The sequence below is a fragment of the Podarcis pityusensis genome, assembly GCF_964106645.2.
Source record: "Podarcis pityusensis genome assembly, chromosome: 12".
Lineage (NCBI taxonomy): Eukaryota > Metazoa > Chordata > Lepidosauria > Squamata > Lacertidae > Podarcis > Podarcis pityusensis.
This window is the reverse complement of record NC_138037.1, coordinates 45,058,272-45,079,731: the sequence shown is the minus strand read 5'-3', so window position 1 is coordinate 45,079,731 and position 21,460 is coordinate 45,058,272. Positions and strand designations below refer to the sequence as shown.

General features: G+C 42.8%; 2 protein-coding genes across 8 annotated transcripts in view; one reads left to right on the top strand and one right to left on the bottom strand.

The window, feature by feature from the left end:
• Positions 1-8,686, top strand: part of TRIM71 (tripartite motif containing 71) — a 56,738-nt gene extending 48,052 nt beyond the window's left edge. The window contains exon 4 of the mRNA XM_080974659.1: positions 1,378-8,686. Within this exon, the coding sequence (XP_080830785.1) occupies positions 1,378-2,829 (1,452 nt within the window). The 3' untranslated portion in view covers positions 2,830-8,686. The remainder of the gene's footprint in view (positions 1-1,377) is intronic.
• Positions 8,687-10,238: 1,552 nt separating this feature from the next.
• The window catches only part of CNOT10 (CCR4-NOT transcription complex subunit 10), a 46,141-nt gene continuing 34,919 nt past the window's right edge, over positions 10,239-21,460 (bottom strand). For 4 of the 7 annotated variants that reach the window (XM_080974733.1, XM_080974736.1, XM_080974735.1 and 1 more), the window contains exons 12-19: positions 21,237-21,412; positions 20,717-20,798; positions 14,383-14,496; positions 13,301-13,431; positions 12,788-12,823; positions 11,204-11,331; positions 10,754-10,829; positions 10,239-10,481 (exon numbers count right to left, since the gene is read on the bottom strand). In XM_080974733.1, coding sequence (XP_080830859.1) covers positions 10,327-10,481; positions 10,754-10,829; positions 11,204-11,331; positions 12,788-12,823; positions 13,301-13,431; positions 14,383-14,496; positions 20,717-20,798; positions 21,237-21,412 — 898 coding nt within the window. In that variant the 3' untranslated portion in view covers positions 10,239-10,326. Of the gene's footprint in view, positions 10,482-10,753; positions 10,830-11,203; positions 11,332-12,787; positions 12,824-13,300; positions 13,432-14,382; positions 14,497-20,716; positions 20,799-21,235; positions 21,413-21,460 lie in introns of all 7 variants that reach the window. The other 3 variants (XM_080974734.1, XM_080974737.1, XM_080974739.1) reach the window with 1 other exon arrangement.

The window sequence follows — 21,460 nt, the reverse complement described above, 5'->3', positions numbered from 1 at the left end:
TGTTCTTTGAGTGTGAAACCCTGTGTAATTAACTTTCCTTTTAAGCCCCTTGCGTGGCTTGTAAATAAAACTAGCAGGGCTGAAATTTTTTTTTAAATTCTATTTTGGGCTATCATATTAGGCTGTATCAAATGAATCTACTTGGGCCCCAGGTTATGGGTGCCCAGTGAGTGTGACGTCATGACATCACAATGTCACACGTGCCACCCCTGCCTCAGAACTTGAATTCTGGTAGCACCAGACATCAGGTTCTGAGGTCTTGCAAGGCCTCACAGACAGCATCTCTGACGTGTCTCGAGGCCTCAGATATGACTTCTGGTGCTTCAGGAGGCTGAGCACCCACAACAAACTTTTTGTGGGTGCTCAGAGCCCCCTATAGTTGGCACCCCTGGGCTGTGTATAGGTGATTTTCCTGATTATAGTGACTTCGGGCAGGTAGGAGAGTAATTTTACCCCAACCCAACTTTAAAATGTCTTTCTCTTTCCCTAAATACACAGCGTGCTAGGTATATCTTTGTGGTAACATATCTAACATGTTACGTCTTAACTGGGGCAACATCTAATATGTTACACATAATAGGCATAAATGTAATCTGAGAGTGTACCCATCTCGTCCTTTTCTCTCAAGTACCTGAGCTTTCACATCTACATGAGGGGGTAGTTTTAATGGGACAATATAGATATTTTTGAGTGTCTGGAGGCGGGAATGCCACAAACATTCAGCAACCCCCTAAACATTTTCCTCACCATCATGCCTACCATTATTGCAGAGAAAGAGATGATTTCTGTTAACCGAGGTGCATTTGTCAACACATCAGAATTCTTCTTTCCTTTAACATCTTAAATACACAGCTCAAGCTGCCAACAGCATTTATGATATCCTAGAGACAAAGGATGCATAACTGTGTCTGGGCGGGGGGCATAGCTAGCTGGAAAACAAAATGGCGGCATAATTCTGTGTCTCCAATCGCCCCAAGACAAAATCTAAGCAGAGTGGATCCTATTGATATCTAATCAAAAAGTTTTATACAGCCTAGGTAAGGTGATGATCCAAGGAATATGGGGACCAAAAAGTAAATCTGCAAGTTTAGATCTTCAGGAAATAGATGGAGCTTTGTTTGAGGCTTCAGAGGAGGCCTCAGACACCGACACGACCAAAGGCAATATGAAAACCCACAAAGGTGGGAAAGTGGCTGCCATAATGGAGGAGGACAGAGACTCAGAGGAGTACATTAATAAAATAAGGTAGGCCCTGGCCTTGGACCAAAGAGCAGCCCTAGATCTATTTGAGCAGAAATTTGACATGCTTTCTAACAAACTTGTCAGATACTTCTCAAACAGCGTACAAATTGTGTCTCTGTGTTACCTTCGTTTTAGGTGGAGAAAATCCGCCAAGTGAAAGCCAAGTCCCTCTACCTGCAGGTTGAGAAACTGCGTCAGAATCTAAACAAGTTGGACAACACCATCAGCGCAGTGCAGCAGGTCCTTGAGGAAGGTCGGAGCATGGATATCCTCCTGGCTCGCGACCGGATGCTTGCTCAGGTGCAGGAGCTGAAGAACGTCCGAGGCTTCCTGCAGCCCCAAGAGGACGACAGGGTCATGTTCACTCCTCCTGATCAGGCATTGTATATGGCCATCAAGTCTATGGGGTTTGTCAGCAGCGGGGCCTTCGCTCCTCTGACCAAAGCCACTGGAGAAGGTCTCAAGCGGGCACTGCAGGGCAAAGTGGCCTCTTTCACAGTGATCGGCTATGACCACGACGGGGAGACGCGTCTTTCTGGGGGAGACATGATCTCTGCCGTGGTCATGGGGCCGGATGGAAATCTCTTTGGGGCAGATATTAGCGACCAGCAGAATGGAACCTACATCGTCAATTACAGGCCGCAGATGGAAGGGGAGCACCTGATTTCGGTCATGATGTGCAACCAGCACATAGAAAACAGCCCGTTCAAAGTCACCGTCAAGTCAGGGCGCAGCTATGTTGGCATCGGGCTTCCGGGGCTCTGTTTTGCCAGCGAGGGGGATAGCGAGGGCAAGCTGTGCCGCCCCTGGGGCGTTAGTGTGGATAAGGAAGGCTACATCATCGTCGCCGACCGCAGCAACAACCGCATCCAGGTCTTTAAGCCTTGCGGCGCCTTCCACCACAAGTTTGGCACCTTGGGCTCCAGGCCCGGCCAGTTTGACAGGCCTGCCGGCGTGGCCTCCGACTCCTCGCGGCGGATTGTCGTGGCCGACAAGGACAATCATCGCATCCAGATCTTCACCTTTGACGGCCAGTTCATTCTGAAGTTCGGGGAGAAAGGAACCAAGAACGGGCAGTTCAATTACCCGTGGGATGTGGCAGTGAACTCCGAGGGCAAAATCCTGGTGTCCGACACGAGGAACCATCGGGTTCAGCTCTTTGGGCCTGACGGAGTGTTCCTGAACAAGTACGGTTTTGAAGGGGCACTCTGGAAGCACTTTGATTCCCCGAGAGGAGTGACGTTCAATCACGAAGGCCACCTGGTCGTGACGGATTTCAACAATCACCGTCTCCTGGTCATACACCCCGACTGTCAGTCGGCCCGCTTCCTTGGCTCCGAAGGCACAAGCAACGGCCAGTTTCTGCGCCCGCAAGGTGTGGCCGTGGACCAGGAAGGCCGAATCATTGTGGCAGATTCCAGGAACCACCGCGTGCAGATATTTGAGCCGAATGGCAGCTTTTTATGCAAATTTGGCACTCAGGGAAGTGGCTTTGGTCAGATGGACCGTCCTTCAGGTATAACAGTCACCCCAGATGGCATGATTGTTGTGGTTGACTTTGGAAACAATCGCATACTCGTCTTCTGATCTGTCTTTAATCTATACTTAAGAAGAAAACTGTCTCAGGGAAAATCCTTTTAAGAAAACACACAAACACACACACACACAAATTGCAACGTTAGTTTCAAACCTACCTCATCTTTAATTTTTTTTATAGATGAATGTACTTTTATCTACCTCATTATATTTGTGTTCCTTTTACCTCCACAGTATACACAGTGCAGCATAAAATTAAACTACTACTACTCCCCACCCCACCCCCAGATGTGGGGGCATTCATGGTTTTGTGCACGCTAGCTGGTTTGGGCAGCAAATCCTGTAGACTCTGCCAAAAAGGCACACACTCTCATCTTTAAAAAGAAGAAAGAAAGAAAATCGGTAGTTTTTAGGTATTTTTAATTTTTTTGTTCTGACCATACTGTGGGGAGTTGTTTTGTTTTATGGCGGCGGTGAAGGGGTCCTGTTTTTAGATGCTGCTGCAGCAGAGAACTTGTTCCATGTTCTCGTTTATTTTCTTTTTAATACCTCAGTGCATTTGACATACTGTTCAGCGTTAAAAGAGTCGTCGTTTCCAAAAGGCTTTGGCCTTTTTTTTTGCAAGTGGGATGGGATTCCCTGGGCCAGGGAGGGAAGCCCAGGTTCTTCTTCATTGGTATTCGCTGTTTTGCATGTATTATTATTTTTTTGTAAAAGAAAAATGCAGTAACCCCACAACACAAAAGGAAGCTGCTTAGGAAAATGCACAAGGCGTTATGAATATGTTTAGCTTCTCTTTATTTGGTGGCTTTGGACACGGGTCCAAAGACGCACGTGGTAAATGTCCTCCTTGTATGTGGGACCTCTGGGAGCAGCCTTCCTTTCCCTCCTCACTGCTGGGCAAGCTGCTCTCCAAACTTGGAAACATTTAGAAGTTTTACCTCCAAGGCAGCATGAGGAGGTGCTGCCTGGGTGTGCGGGTGAATGTGTGTGGGGGAAGCCTCGAGGGAAAGTGGCTTCTGTCAAAATCTCTGGATCGTAGCTTTGGTGCCACTTATTCTCGAAAGGTGCGCGAGGGCTTCCATTTGACCGTGTGTTTCTCTCATAGCCTTTCTCTCCCCCCCCCCCCCCCAGTTCTTTATAAAAAGATATATTTTTGTCTGTGCGCTCTGTTTCTCTCTCTCTAGATATAGACATAGCTCTCTGTTACAATACACATGGAAAGGCAGTGAGCTTGGGCCGAATGTTGTGTTTTGAAGGCATGCGCTGGAAGAATTTACTTTTTAGAAACCAAGCCTAGTTCGTGCCTCTAGACATTTATAATTGTTCAGATATAAACAACGGAACTTTGGAGATTCAGGGTGTTTCAGTCGCACTTGGGTGAAGGAAGAGAGACTGTAGTAACAAAATCTGAGCTTTTCATAAAGCTCCTCTTCTTGGAAATTCATCTTGCCAGGACACCCATGTAGCTCCCTCTCTCAGGGACAAGATAGTGTACAGAAAGAGAACCACCCTAAAACCTACCTCATTTGTTCCAGCGCCAAAGAATGCCATGTGAAATGGGGTGCAGTATCTTAAAGCAAAACTACGAGTTCCTTGAATTTAATCAGCCACAAAATTTAGCACTGAGAGAGGTGAGATTCTTAGACTTCTCCAATAAGCTCCAGATTTCAGGTTTAGTACCGAACCATAGGAATGCAATTCCTCCATGTTGTCCTGTTGAACTTTCCAGTTCTCACCTTAACACTGTACATTCCTCTATATACAGATATTTGGGAGCAAGCCTCATTGGCCACCGTGGGGCTTACTCTTGAGCAAGTGTGTGGTGGGATTGTAGCTATTCCCTTTGCTAAGGTTATCTCAGGAGACATATCTGTCCTGTTTCGTTTGTGTCTCAACTAGAATCCTAGTTGGAAATCCAAAATATTAATAAGGTGGATGTTTCTGGCATAGTGACGAGACTTTGTAGTTTTTTTGTATCTATCCTTCGTTATTACTGAGGAAGAAATAAGCTGTACTGATGTCACATGAAGGCTGAAATGTGGTCCAGTTATTGTATACGAATGCTCTACCATATGCCCATTATTGGCAATTTAAAAAAAAATAATTAAAATTTTCTAGGGATTTCAGTACTAACAAAGATGTTGTGAGTTGCACTTTGCGTATTTTCTTAGAAACTAACTTTTAGAAACAGGAAGCTTGAGTTTTGTCTTTCCATTGAACTGTAGCCGACAAAATTCAGAAAACTTGCATCCCTTCCCCCAGCAAATTTGGATGGTCCAGGAAGAATGTAGAATTGGTGAGTGTCTGAACTCTAATGTTTATAATAGGTTTAATCAGGTTAGTTCGAAACATTGCCTTTCCTTTTAGCCAATACCAGCATCTCTGAAGAGAGTGCATCAAAGCCTGTTAGGATACTGGGTTGTTTTTTCAAAAAAGAGCTGAGATAGTTTAAAGTGGGAAACTGTTCTCTACAGTCACTGAGAACCATCGCATCCTTGGCAGTGAAATTTACTTTGGTTCTCATTTCCTCCCCTCCTCTTTTGTAGTGGGCCTGATGTTGTGACGTCTGAGGATGTCCACACACTACGTAGCTGGTTAGTTGCAAAGCATAGTTGAGTGGAGATGGGGGCATGGACTAAGCAATCTGTCAGTGGCACTGTAACCACAACTGTACATTTTGTGCCACTTCTTCAAGAATCCCTTGCATCATGCTTGGAAGGTTTTCTGCCCCCTCTATGTACACCAAAATACCATGTTTTCGTCTGGAAAAGGGTAATCTGTGTGCTTTTAATAGAAGACTTGCCATTTAACTGCTCATCACATTACGTCAGAAATTGTTGTCTAAATTGGAGGTGTGTTGGTTCCATGCAGTGCCGCTGGAGATTTCATGCTTGATTTCGTGCTTCACATGAGGCTGGCGTATGACGTTCGAAGGCATTGCAGATTAGAGCATTTTACTTGGGACTCAAGTTGAGAAGTAAGGTTAGCCTTCCTGATCTAGCTACCAAAGATAACTGGTTAAAAAGCTTTAATTTTTGAGTTGGCAGAATCCCATGTGTGTGTGTGTCTGTAAGGCAAGTGTTTGTCTTCCTTCTATTAATGTTACCCTATTTGCTTTTGGATGGGCTTCTCTTAAAATAAGCTACTTTTTTTGTTGAGTAAAAGTTCTCTGTGCTGTGCCATCCCATTTTGCTGTGTAAAACTGTTAGGTAGCGGAATAGTGTTTTGAGCTTTGTGACTTTTGTATGTTATTTGCTGCACAAGCTTGGAGAAGCCAGAAATCTCTTTACTTGTAGGAAAGAAATGGTGTGTCGTTCTTCCATAAATACACTACTTCTACTGGTGGATCAAGATATCCGCAGTTCATCCAGGGTGGGGTGGGGGGAAGCATCTGATAAACACATTCAGCTTGCATATCGAAATGTTTTATTTTTAAAATGCTGCTGTTTGGCTACCCTGAGTGACTCCTGTCAGTAACTGCAGTTGGTGTAGTGCTAAGCACATGTTACCTCACCTAAAGTATTAGTGTACTTCTGACATAGGAGTGTTTATAACGCTATGAAGCTAAGTAGTGTAATAATACAGGAAACATTTAATGCCAACATAAAATGCCCCTTAGGGGTTTGGGTTTTTATTGGGTATATAAGTGACAGGATTTAAACTCCATCTGTTTGCATGTTCATGGGCTTTATACAGCAATCCAGACACAGAACTCAAGTACAAAGCAGGGCTACCAAAAAGTGCGTAAGCTGCAAGCTACAAACATGTGCTTTGTATAAGTCTTCTGAGCTAGTAAACCTGGTTTAGGCAAAATATGTTTTTTAAATGCTTTCTAAATTTTGTGCACTAAACACTTGAATTTGAGCTGTTATAAATTGCAACTCCCTCCCCCCCCCCCGTCCCAAATGCATTCTCCATCAAATTATCGCTACACTCCTGATTAAGCTTTATGAATCAAATATCCTGCTAAATAGTCTTTTTAGTTGATGCTGAAAGCCCAGTAGGAAGTCATGGTGCTGAGCAGCAGTACTTCAGGTGGCAAACTTTGGTACCCTTAAGTATAACTTATTTGGGGAAACCATCAAAGGAATACTATAAGTGGAGGTTGCCATGGAGACCTAAAATATATTAAAAATATGTTCTCCCTAAACCTAATGAGATCTGGGATCAAGGGGGACATTTCCTTACGGCATTGCAAGAGATTGGTGTGGCCTGTTTTAGTTAGTTAAGCCAATATTAATTTATTAAAGAGGAGAGGTCTCTGCTTGATTTTAGCCATATCTCAAGATTTCTTTTGAAGATCAGGAGATTCCTATGTTTAGTTCTGATTTAAATTAAGAAGTGCCAAAGCATTTTTTGTGTGGAATTGTGTTTTGTGTGTGTGTGTGTGGTTTGTTGTTTTTTTACGTAAGCATATCCAAAGGTGCCAAAAGGTAATAGGGTATTAAAAAGTAAGAAAAGATGATGTTTAGACATACACACAGTTTGGACTGTGTAAAAAGTTAACACTGGTACTTGCGTTAGACAAACACTGTTTTTGGTCCTTGAGTCCTCAGGAAACCAGCAGAACCCAGTTTGCTGTGGTACTAGATGCCTAAAAAAGTAGAATTTAAAGTTCTACCTCACTTTGATGAAAGAAGCACAGTATCTACCTCAAATTTAGCACCAGAATGTCATAGAAGAAAATGGTTTTCCACCACGAGGAGAAAAGGGATTGACCACAAATAGCATTAAACCAGGGTGGTACAACCCCCACCCCACCCCGATGGCCACACTTAAAAGTATAAGAGACACTTTGGAAATCTCAGGCAAACAAACCGATAACCCTTCGCCATTAACTGGTCTTTATAAGTCACAATCCCTCCCCATCTTTCAGTATTAAGACACAGTGGACTGGTCAGTAAATTGGGTCTTGCATAGTTCTTGTGATTACAGGTCTCTCTGCTAGAGGGAAAAACTCTGTTTGCTGATATCTACTGGTTAGTTTGTTAGAAAACAATCTTGTGGAGACCTGATACGCCTGCCAGGAAAACTCTCATTATCCGTTGAGAATGTATGAAAGGAAGTAATACTCTCCTACATTTCAAAATGATTATATGTGACAGGACGGGAATGAGATTGTGGGTTATTCTGTTAATTTTTGGAACAGGACATTTTGGCAGTGTTAAGATGCTCACACCAAAGGTAGTTTAGACTGGACTGTCTCTTCCCTTGTTTTCCATATTTAACAGCAAAGCTAGAATAGAAGCACACGATGGATTGCTGTGATTGCATCTCCTAAATCTTTGCCTCTTCCTCTGTCTTTCTTATAAGTGGGATTGGAGAAATGAGACTTGGATAATGACTCCAGTGGGTACAGACCACCACTAGAGATCATGCTATGTTGAGCTTGGTAAGATTGGGATGGTATTGGTTCTCTCTCCCCCCCCCCCCATCATTGTTTAACCAGTAATGGTTCTTCAGGAAGAATTTTTTTTAATAAAGAAAGCTTTGTTGTACCTGCATGGTCTTAGACCTCTTCAATGATTGTATCAACGTACAAACTCAGGTTGCCTTTTAATTTTGTTTGTAGCTCCTTTGTCAAGAGAGCTTTGGTGACTGAATGTTAAGTGTATGTAGTAGAATAGATGGCGTTCTTTAAGCCGCCAAACTAGAAAAATTCTTTTGTAGCGTTACAGAATATTTCTCAAGTCTATGTAGATTCTTTCCCAGGGAGAGCTTCTTGGTTTTAGTCTCTTCCCCTTATGACATTTTAAAAAAATAGTTAATGTGCGCAAAGTCACCCAAGCTTGTGGGGGTGACTCTTCTTACTCTATGTGATATTTCTTGTATTGTGCCTCACCTGTTGTGCATCTATTTAGATGGTGGTACATTTCTAAACAGTTAAGGCAATGGTCCTTGATAATATTTTTTTTTTAAAGCATGTCCGGTTTTTTTCTATGCCTAAACACAAAGTGGGTGGTCTAAGACCAAAGAGAACATGTTAAAAAAAAATCAGTATGGGGGGGGGACGGGGACATACCCTCTGCAGACTAAATTCCTCCATTGGCTATATAGTAGACCTTGATCTTTGTGAATCTTTGCTCAAGCAAGAAATTTAATTTTAGGACAGTCCTATGGTCCCTTTAAAGGGCACCCCATGGTCCGTAGGATAGAGATTTCACTCTCAGCTCGAGAAGGGGCCTTACCTTTGAATTGCAAACCCTCCTGTTGTGGGTGCAAAAACCACCGGTGCTATTACATACTGTAGGGGTGGCTTTGGATACATGGGATTTGACACCCCCCCCCCCCCGAATGAGAGCAGGGAAGTACACCAGTCCTAGAGCCAGTTGCTTTTTAATAAATCTCTGCTGTCTGCTTCCAGGTAAGCAGCCTAGCTAAAGTCCCACAATACAAATATGGGCATTGTGTATAGCTTGATTTGGTCGAGACAATTATTTCCTTCCTTCAGCTGAAGCCCTGTATTCTTTTTAAGATTCGGTCAGCTGGTGTTCTGAGCTCCAAAGTTGCAGAGCTCAGCAGAACAGGTGAGGCACAAGCTTTGTTTAAACGGGCTAAAAAAAATAAAGTTAGAACTTGCGTGTTTTTAATGGAGGCTTCTGAATGTATCTTTGTGGTCCATGGAGAAGGCTGAAGGATGTAGCAAGGGGACAATGTATCAGCTACTGGCAGCCTTAAAACAAAGTCATTCTCTCTCTGGACTTTAAAATGTTTCTATGCAGTTTATTTTATTTTTGTTTAATCAAATAAATGTGAGTTTCACTTCAATTGTGGTTTGTCTTCCATTTCTCCCCACCCTTCTTTCAAATGCATGTATACCAAAAACCAACAAGGATAGTGTTAGCTTCACATCAGCAAATTCATATGGACTCAACGCTGGAAAGCAGGTTAGCCTATTACTTGCTACCTCTTGCTAACAGTCTACTCTTGAAGAACTGATGTTTTTTTTCTAGTTAATGTGCTTTAATGCATCCTCTCTAGGAAAAGCCCTGCACTTCTATGATGGAAAGTGTTTTACCAGCAGGCACCCCAATGTGGTGGGGTATTCAGCTAGCTGCAGGTACAGTTTGGTCATACCGTAACTTAATCCTCCTGAATGCAACAAGGCAATGCTAACAGAGCAGAGCTAACACCTTGATCTGCGTGGGCTCATACCATATATACAAGGTAAACCTACTTAGGCATGCAGCAAAAGCATGAAAAGGTGTATTTCATGCCTCCTAAGTAGATGGGGGGGGAAAGGTCCAAAGAGCTACTCTATACATACAGTGCAGCCAAATCTTTTGAGATCTGTATGTCTGCTCTGTATCTTTTAATTATACAGCATCACAAGTGCCAAGCCACGCAACTGACAAGCAGAACGAATGCTGGAGAAAGGGATAAAAAGAATCTACAGTATGATATTTTTTTGTTTGTTTTAATTAAAAATTCAAACCAACACACTTCAGAACATCATATGCAGGTACCACAAATGTTTATATATATATATATAATTACAAAATTTCCAAGTGGTCCCTCAAAGGGCCAATTTTCACCGCAGCTTCTTCACTTCCTCTGAGCAGAGGTGAATGCAGGCATTTGAATAGGCTGGACCAGGTGTGTTGGCTGAAACACAGGCCTCTTCCGCATCTCAGAGAGCATTTTCACTGTAGGAAGAAGCTGGTTTCTTTTGATGATCTGCAGTGCCAGCTGTGTGTTTCCTAGAAAACAATTTCAGACTTAAAATATAGATTTTGTGTTACTCTAAATAGCCTTCCACAGAGTTAGGGGAGTGAGTGCCAAAAACAACCCTCCCTTTTCCACAGACGAGCCTTTCTGTCAGGCGAATATAATCCAAGGTGCTTGGGCTGTGGTAGGGGTTCTGAAAGTCACACACGACTTCTAAACCTTTTGTTTTACAGACTTTCTTCCACATGAAGCCATATCAAGAAATAGCAATGTACATTCAGGAAGATTTGGGTTTGCAACTTACCATTCTGAAGTTCAAGGTATACAGCCAGCAAGATGGCCTCGGGTGGGATCTCCTTCGGATGAATCAGTGAGGCAGCCTTATACCAAAATAAAAACATAAAAAGTTGAATTAATGTATGAAAGAAAGCCCTCCACTTTAGACTGTGCCTTAAATTATTGCAAATGCAAAAAAACTTTGCTAGAGGCAGTGGCTTTCTGTCTTCTGAACGAAGCATTGCTTTGTCATTTGGGAGACAAAGGATTTTTCCAACTTAAAAATCCCTGGTGCCGATTCCTTTTTATGATTAAAAGTGTTGTTTTTCCAGTCCATCACAGGTTAACGTTTGGTTACCGTGGGTGAGAAAACCTTGTGCTTCGACAAGGAAAACTATCAGAACAACTTGTGGGACCATGATATTACAGTTTGTTGTATTTGGGTGGTTTCCCCTAGTGAAAATGCCACAAGACTCACCTGGTGCAGACACTTCCGTGCTTTGTCGTACTCGCTTCTCAAGCAGTAGGCGCTTCCAAGGTTGAACAGCATCATGGTCCGCGCAGATGTGACAGAACTGGGGTAACATTGTGGGGTTTGCTTGCCAGCTTACAAAAGATGCAAAAACACATTACTTGTCAAGATGAATACAGTGGTACCTCGCAAGACGAAAAACGCGCAAGACAAAAGAGTTTTTCGTTTTTTGAGTTGCTTCACAAGACGAATTTCCCTATGGGCTTGCTTCGCAAGACGAAAACATCTTGCGAGTTTGTTTCCTTTTTCTTAAAACCGTTAATACTGTTAAAACCGTGCTTCGCAAGACGAAAAAAATCGCAGAACGAATTAATTTCGTCTTGCGAGGCACCACTGTAATTCAATTTAAGATTGTTTGCAATTACCAGTGGCCAATGGCCCAGTCTGCACATAGCTTAGCACAAATGCATGAGCTGCTGGCTAAGAGATCACAACCTGGTCTACCCTAGTTGTTCTGCTGCAACACTAAGGGAAGTCGTGGCTTGATTTAGCTTAGTGCGCCATCCAAAATGAGACTCATGGATTAGCTGTCATAGATAAACCATGAACCATAAGCCACAGGGGGAAAATCACCTTTGTTATATATATAACTGCTGAGAGCTAAACTTCAAGTCTGGGTCTGGATGACAAGTTGCAGCACAGCAGAACTACTGGGGAGAAGTAAAACAAATACAATCTCCTTCACTGGAGCCTGTGTGCTTACACTTTTGGGGGAAGCCCCCATTGGCTTACCATGTACCTAAGTAAAAACAATGCTTAGTGTATCAAGTACGGCTTTAAACTTAAGCTAGAAATGGGGATATGCATCTCAAACTTTTACAACCACTTGTCTGGGGAGCTTCTATTAGCAACAGCTCCAAGATGCATATTTACAATGCAGAAAGGAAAACTGCATTTAGGTGTTTGCACAGCAGTGTCCATCAGTATTTTCAGCAGCAGAGTATCAAAGCCATTTCCTTTGGTATGGAACTTGGATCACTTGCTTGCACCAGCTGGAGCTACTCTGCTCTGAAAACATGCAATATATAATAAAGGCCGGAAGGAGGAAGGCGGTTATATGGTGAGCTAATGGACGCATGGTTTCTCGTTTGTGGCAGAGCTGAATTTATGAACTTCCCATTCATTATACAAGCCCTCCCACGAGTCATATGCCCTGAGTGACGGTCCCCATGGTTTTAATTTAAAAGTAGCTCCTTAACTGGAATAAAAGATCTCTAGGCTAAAATATGTAACAAATCAGGTGATGCCAGAAATAAAAAGGGAGCCCTAGGAAGGGTTCCCCTCTAACTCTTCTACAAAATGTACTTCTTAGGTACAACAGCTGCTTTATTAGGTAAGGGACTTAAGCAGCAATGTTGACGGGTTCATGCAACACACTGCAGAAAGGACACGAGCATTTACTGGATTTATAGCTCACACTGCTCCTCAGTAAAGGAAGCACAGAGACAAAGTCTTTTATCCAGTCTTGCACTTTAAGGCATAATTTCACATATGTAATTACACAGAGTAAACAGGGAGGTGAGTACTTACAGGATTCCATTGCTTCATTTTCTCCTTTCTCAGATCCTGCGGAGAATACAAGCAGGAACGCATCGTTTAGTGAAATCAACATTTTAACACAACATATGCTTTAGACAAACAACAATTTAAAGATCATTCATGACCCCCATTCCAGTCAATCTGGTTATGTTACTGAATATTTCATCAACATTCAGTGCAAATATGACGAATACAGATACAGGCATACTTGGAAATCTGTTTTTGCATTCCACATGTATTTTGCATTGCGGACAGTGCATACAATGTTAAGGCATAGCTGGGGATTCCAAGAGTTCACAGCCCAAATTGAAGTTAACAATATTAAGATTAGAGAAAAAGGAAGCAGCATTCTAGGGGCACTTAAACTGAAATATATAGATTCTAGGAACTCTGCAAGCGGCTATGGCCTTTATAACAGTGCATTAAAATGTAGAGCTGTTACAAGTTACAGCAGGAAGGCAGTTGAAAGCATGACCGGTTCTAATCAAGTATGGACTCATTAACCTTGATCCTGCTCGTTTGAAGAAATCCCCAGGGACACATCAGTGACATTCTCCGGGTTCAAGTGAGTAATGGCATCAGAGATTCTGTCTAGAGAGATGAGAGCCTCTGCAGCATACAAATGCCCAAGGAACCTGCAGAAAGCAAGAGCGCGCACAGTTGCAAAGGTCAATCTGGCAACAAGTCACATCAAGCTACTGCATGGATGTCTCTCTCTTGAGTGACTGCCCTACTGCAGCTAAGAAACCCCACATTAAAAATTAAGTATAAGAGGATACTTGTATAAAATAGTAATTGTTTGGACCATTTGGAGCTGGAGGTGCCTAATTGCAGCTCTCGCAACTTCCAAAGCCATTCCGTACTCCTTTGAATCTGAAGGGGCAAGACGACAAAACTTAAGGGATTGAGAACCTCTTTCATCAATTTAGTATTATAGTAATATAAGGTAAAGGTACCCCTGCCTGTACGGGCCAGTCATGACCGACTCTAGGGTTGCGTGCTCATCTCGCTCTAGAGGCCGGGAGCTGGCGCCGTCCGAAGACACTTCCGGGTCACGTGGCCAGCGTGACGAAGCTGCAGCTGGCAAGCCAGCACCAGCGCAGCACACGGAAACGCCATTTACCTTCCCGCTATAAAGCGGTCCCTATTTATCTACTTGCACTTAAGAGTGCTTTCGAACTGCTAGGTGGGCAGGAGCTGGGACCGAACGACGGGAGCTCACCCCGCCGCGGGGATTCGAACCGCCGACCATACAATCGGCAAGTCCTAGGCACTGAGGTTTTACCCACAGCGCCACCCGCGTATATTATATATATATATATAAAACAGTAATATACAGAATTGCAAAACATCTTCAAAGCCAGGTGTAAATATAAATTGTCTCTCGCTTTATCATGTGGTGGTCTATTTTTTCCACTGATCAGGGGAGGAGAATAATATTATTTTTTTGGCACTTCATAGATGAAAAGAATCCCAACTATTATGTGAGCAGTTATGGCATAACTTGAGGTCATACATGCCTACACACTATATACAGAAACTAAATGTAAAAGTGCTGTAAAAGAAATTGACCAGGGCAAGCTTACTTAAGGGATCCTGACAGTTTGGGCTGCTGGAGAAGTTTGTCTGCATGATTCAAAGCCATAAGGTTGTCCCCCAGCGCCAGAGCCACATAAGCACTGCAAGCAAGTATTGAACACCTAGAAAACAAAAATAGAAACACACATAGAAAGTTGATACATGCAGAAAATCCACACAAGCAGACCTTTGGCTGAATGACACCCTTTATCCTATTATAAATGGGGGTGGTGGTTTGTTCTTCTTCTTATGTATTTTGTGTTTTTAATCTTGTATTTTTATGCTGTGAACTGCCCATGAAGGGTGGTATACAAATTTAATAAATAAACTTAAGAGAACTTTAAAGAGGAAAGGTAGACTGCCTTATCGCATAAAATAAAGCTGTTACATACTTTACTATGTGCACTAAAGGAAAATATTGAAAACAAGCTTTTCCAGCATCTCTAAAAAGAAAAATGGGTTCTGCGCAATTGGCACTCATGGCACCTCAGCAGGAATGCTTTTTTGGCCTTGCTGTCCCTCCAGCCTCTCAATAAAGCACAAGTAGGTCCTGAAATTCTTTCCCTGAAATTCGAGCCAAGCATTCCACAGCTTCAAACAAAAGGCCCACATCAGGATGTCAGTATTAGGTCAGGCTTTTACAGCTTGTAATTCCACCCCTCCCTCCCTTCTTAACACAGCACTTTGGGATATTTTCCACTTCACAAAGCAGAGTTCAAGGCAGGCTCTCCTGGCTTCAGGGCAGGAGGCAGCTTTGCTTGCCTTGCTACAAGAACAGATCCAACTCTGTTGCATGGCAGAAAAGAGGAGGAGTGAGTGGATCGTCTTGGACAGATCTGGTGTTTTGGAGCTGCAAGAGGAGTCCATTAAACTCTCTAGCCAGTAGGTGGGCTATTACGGCTGCAGCCTTCTGGCAACTGTCAAGCCCACTTTTGGTTCAGCAGTAAGCCATGTTAATTCATGGCAGGGCCTGGGGTTCCTTTATGCCTGTGTCCCAGGAGGCATGCCCTTTAATTACACACAAGCAGGGTAAGAAATCGCTCTGCTGCTTCCTCCCCATTTCCTCTGTTCCATGCCCAGATGTCACATCAAATCCCAACACGCAGGGGGAAAAGCTTGCCAAGGAAAGCAGGCATCCTTTCAAGCCCAAAATTTTATTTTGCTTTTTAAAAAATCCATTTGCAGTTGCAACTGTTAGGGTGGTGCTGTGCATCAAGGGCAGTCTAATAACACTGCCACTATCTTACTTGTATGGGGAAGCGCTGCTTCTTAACTAAGCTGGCTGTAAAGGCTCGTAAGCTAATTGATGCAAAAGAGATCATGCCCACATTTCCCAGTATATAAGCAAGGCTTTGATGTCTACAAACATTGTGAAATCCATTTGCACTACTGTGAATAGTCACTTTTCCTCTTCCCCCTCTCCTGCTGCTGCAGCACTACCAGTAACCAAGTCATGTGTTCATGTTACGTCGGAACATGGGCTCATGCTTATCACGAGTTGGTTTTTGCTTACTGCTGGTTTGGAGATGGACACAAACCATGAGCCTGAGTTGGGATGTAATGCTAAGCCCAACCAAACTGTGGCTTAGCTCCTGGTACCACAGCAGCAGGAACAGGGTTTTTTTCGGGGGGGTAAGCAACCCCCATTTCTCTCTATACACTACTAGCACATTGCTCATTCATGCCCAGGTGTAACTAGGCTTAATGTTGCATGCTAATGCAACCAAGAGAATATGCTTATAGGCAACTTGAACTCAAGTAGCTTGCCTCCAGCTTACAATATTGCTCCAAACACTGTCAAGGCTGCCAACTACTCAGACAATCTGCAGCTAAACCCACAGAAAGATAAACTGTCCCCAACCCCACTTTAGAATTTTGACACATCTCCACAGACTGCCTTTTAATGACTCTGTATTCTTGAGCTTCTTTTCCTCCCTTTTGTCTGAAAAAGCTTTTTTTTAAAAAAGAAAAAGCTGCCTTTTTATATCAACCAGCCTGTTCAGTTTTCTTACAAGATCTATTAGTCCACAAAGTTTACTCACTCTCATCTACACAATGAATTAAGCCTGCACCACATGAAAGATATCAATGTACTGTATTTTTCGCTCTATAAGACGCACCAGACCACAAGACGCACCTAGTTTTGGGAGGAGGAAAACAAGAAAAAAAAATATTCTGAATCATAGAAGCCAGAACAGCAAGAGGGATTGCTATGCAGTGAAAGCAGCAATCTCTCTTGCTGTTCTGGCTTCTGGGGTAGCTGCGCAGCCTGCATTCGCTCCATCAGACGCACACACATTTCCCCTTACTTTTTAGAAGGGAAAAAGTGAGTCTTATAGAGCAAAAAATACAGTAATCGATCACTAAGAAGTAACACTTTGTTTCACTGTGGTACAACTTTAAATGCAGAAGGTACCTAAAACAAATGAATGGCACCCCCAAGCTGACAATTTTCTGCGCAAGACTGAAAGTGAATTAAGTTTAGTTGTGAATTTGAAGTGACTTGGCAGGGGGAGGGGGAAATAGTTTTATCATAAAGCTTTGAAACCAAGCTGCAATTTTCTTTAGAAGTATTCTTTTCTGGCAATTACCAGGATCAAAACCAAAGGGGCAAAATGCTTTAATACTTCAGTGTGACCTGAACTCCTCAAATTCACAGTTCTAATGCCTTTGCAGTTTTACAGTGTTTTCTATGATTCCACATGCAGCTGGGCAGAGACTATGAGCTCTAGAAATTTGGAAGTAGTCTCCAATAAAGCACAAGGAATGGTTGCCACAGGGGCAGCGATTGCAGGAGGGAGGGAGGGACTAAGAAAGCTCAGTGTACTAGTATTAAGAAACTTTTCCAGCAAGGGAATCTTTACAGTTGCTATACTTCAGCATGACTGGCAGCTGTTAAAAGATATAAAGCAAAGAATTGGCACCCTTTACTATGCATCAAAACTTTGCAGGAGCCTAAACGGGTACTTGGGACACGGGTGGCCCTGTGGTCTAAACCACAGAGCCTAGGGCTTGCTGATCAGAAGGTCGGCAGTTCGAATCCCCGTGACGGAGTGAGCTCCCGTTGCTCGGTCCCTGCTCCTGCCAACCTAGCAGTTCGAAAACATCAAAGTGCAAGTAGATAAATAGGTACCGCTCCGGTGGGAAGGTAAACGGCGTTTCTGTGTGCTGCTCTGGTTCACCAGAAGTGGCTTAGTCATGCTGGCCACATGACCCGGAAAAACTGTTTGGCTCCCTCGGCCAGTAAAGCGAGATGAGCACCGCAACCCCAGAGTCATTCGCGACTGGAGCTAACGGTCAGGGATCCCTTTACCTTTAAAGGGGTACTTTTGGATTACAGTCCTAATCTGAAACACTTTACATGACCCATATTCCCTCCCCGAAACAAATGTGCTTTCGAAATACTAGAGAAGCTCAAAACTGAACTCCCAAGTGTAAGTGATGACTAATAATAATGTATAATTTGCAAGCAATACTGCTTACACAGGATGAGACCAGGTGAAACAATTTGCAGGAGTTTACTACCAGCCACCCCTCCAAGGACACTTGCTGAGGACAGAGACTAGGAGAAGTATGGGACAGACAGGTGAGCCACTAAGCCGGGTTCAAGATATGGAACAAGAGAATCCATTGACACTGGGACTGCTACTCTCTGCCATTACAAGTTTTTGATGTATGGCCATGACAACCACTCTGTATAGAATTTTTAACATGCTGACAACATCAACTGAAGGTAAAATTTGGTTCACAGGTCACGTTCAGATAAAACTCCTTTCTGCCAAAGGGCATGGATAGCCTGCATGAGTGATAAAATTATTATTTCCCATGAAACAACAACACACTTCTATTCTCAGTCATCTTGTGCAGAAGATTAAAAACAGAGAGATATAAAGAAAAAACGGAGGGAGCCTAACTATCTGGAGCTAGCCTTACAGAAGCTAAAATCAATGTTTCTCTTCCCTCCTGTCACGCTTCCCACTCCCCGCCCCCCCTTTCTAGTAGAAGTACAATCATTTTTGTTATAATGACAGGATTTTCTTGACAGGCTGTCAAGTTTCATCAATTGAGAACAACAGTGGATTGTGAAAGATTATTTTCCTTCCTTTACAGCACAAGAAATGTCAAATGTGAGATTGTTTTCACAGCCTTGGCACTGTATACTTCCTTTACACCAAAACCTTCCACTTGCGGGATTGTGGGGTGGCATTCAATTAAGTTTCACTCAGAGGGGCCCACTAAAATTAATGAACACATCTATGCTAGGCTCACTGATTTCAATAGGCCTACTCTTTAGTAAAACTTGGTTTAATGGCATTCATAGTAACTACCAATTAGTAATGTTTAAGCAGAGCCGTAACTGGGGGTGGGGTGGGGGGGGCTAGCCTGTTTTTCTGCTCTGGGTGAAACCTCCAGAGGGGTGCCAAACTGGGTCTTTGACGTGGGTAAATTAAAGCCTAGTTTCGCCCCTGGTTTAGGTAACTGAGAAAAAACTTAGTCCAAATACAGTTTCCTTTAAATGCTGCAAGAAGAATTCATATCCACATTACATTTCTAGATATGCCAGTCTGAATTCACATTCAAGGGCACACATCCGCTATAGTGTGAGAATGGCCATGCCTGGTATTTCCATGCAGAAGTTAATTCCCATACATGTACCCAAAATGAATGGATCAAAGCAAAAAACAAACTGGAAACACACCAATGCAGCTATTCCCACATTTAGGAAAGTGCATGGATTTATGTAGGAGGATGTACCTCTTTGCAAGGAAATGCAGCATATACATGATTCCCCTATATATGGATGCTCAGTATGATGAAACTTGTGCCTATATAATAAGCTAGGACAAAAGGAGTACTACGTTGGCATAATGAAATTTTAACTTCCTCTCTCTTGCGCCTCTCAGATAATCACCATTTCCAGTGAAATATTTAACTGCATGTGAACACCAGTGGAAACCTACCACAGTAATGTTTCATAGGTAGCTTGCTTTCCTTTGAATCTCATGCCACCAATTATCCCGCAATGCAGAAGTTTTGTCCCGATGACTATCTGGGTCTGAGCATTCTAACTAGTACTCAGGATTACTAGATTCCACCTGCATGCACGCCCACCACAATGAAAATATTTTGGGGAGAAAGTGGAGAGGATGCTAGTGCTGGGAGGAGACCCAGGTTTAACATCTTTATCAACACTGCCAAACACCAATTACAGAATGAGAGGGGGAGTTTCTGCAGTTGCAACCCTAGCTAACAGGACCAGTGGTCAGGGATGGTGGGAATTGTAGTCTCAAAACATCAGGAGGGCTGAGTTTGCCTATGCCTGCATTATAGGAACATACTCAATAAACACACAAGACGTGACTGGATGTATTTTTGAATAAATAAGGTATTCATTGTATCAAATTGTAGATTTCAACGGAAGTTTCAGAAAGTTCAATGAAAAAAGCAGAAGACCTAGTAGATCAGTTCATTCTCTAGTCAGTTCATGCATAAGGTCCATACATGTATAAGTGTCTATTCCACCTGTCTGTTCATAGAGTCCGATTATCCACATGAAGGGTTGTTACAGTTCCACGGAATCCTTTCACAGAGTCTAAGACAAGGATTTCCAGAATATTAGCCTTGTTTCACCATCCTAGGCTTCTTCAGTAGAACAGGCTCATATGTAATATTACAGGACAGTGGATCTTACAGCATAGTAGTGGTCCTGTGAAAGGACTGTATGGAACTGTAACAAAAATTACAGCCGGTTACGTCTTGTGTGCTTATTGAGTATGTTTCACATAACTACAGGTTTGTTGTTCTTCTTGTTTTGCATTGTGGGAACATACTAGAAAAAAGTACATTTCTCCCAATTATAATTAGTTTAAATTTAATTAGCGCTTTCCAGCTTCTAGGAGGTGACACAACTTACTGCAAGGGTGGGGAAGTTTTCTTCTTCTGAGCTTTTTTCTTTAGAGTGGGATTATCTGTTGAGAGGCCACACACCGGCGGGCCAGAGTCCATAGTGGGGGCCACCCCAGGCTTCCCCTTTTTTCCACAGCATGAAGTTAGGCTGAGGCTGCTCAATCAATTTACTGCTTATTAATAGCTACATGAAAAAACTTTTATGGTGGATATATATGGAGCCAGGAATCTGTATAAACGGTCTAAATTAAGTATAGAACCTCCATTAAGGTATTGTTAGCATACGTTCATATAAAATGTCATTAAAATAATTTGTACTCGAGATTTCTCTTATATTAGGGAAAGCAAACTTAGATTGCTTTCTTTCAGAAACAAAGTCCATAGAATACTGTAACTGCGCTGTCTGGCAGCACATCCAGAAATCTTAGCACCTACCTTAAATTTTCTAGTTCTTGCTTCTTCAGTGGAGAAGATGGTGGAGCAGGAACGAATTTGTCTCCTTCGTGGCTTTTGCTACGGAAACAAAGACAGAGAGTGAGTAGCAATGCTAACAGCTTGAGAAATGTGAAATGATGAGAGGCTTGGAAAGTTAACAGCCAGTAACATTTGCTTAGGCCTTAGGAAAAAAGAGGAACAGGAAAGGGGCTGCTATTGAGGGCCTCCATGGAAAAAAGGCTAATATCTGGGGGAAAAGGCCAGTATCTGGAATACACACCAATAGAAACATAAAAAAAGGAAGAGTAATAGTATAGTTACAACACCTTCAGCAACACCTTAGGTTTGCTAGATTTTATTTACGTGCAACACATTTGTTTTCAAACCACTTTTCACTACCCCCATTTTTCTCCGTATTCAATTATCCTAACTCTGTTAGCAGCCACAAAATTTCTTTTTAGAGTTGTGGGCAAGACACTTAGTGAAACAAGCAATAGAAACATCTGACGCAGCACTCACCTGCAAGCTTCATTGTTCTCGCTGTTCTCATTATTACCTCCTAACTGGTTGCCAATTTTAGATCCATTTTCCTGCTTTGGCTCCTGCTGGTCTTCAGGAAGCAGCAGCAAGGCATTTCTTAGACAAATTGCTGCAAACTCCATACTAGCTACAGGAATAGCTGAAGACTGGCCATCACTTGAAAACAGGAAAAAAAAGTATATTGATGCTCTTTGTACTACATTA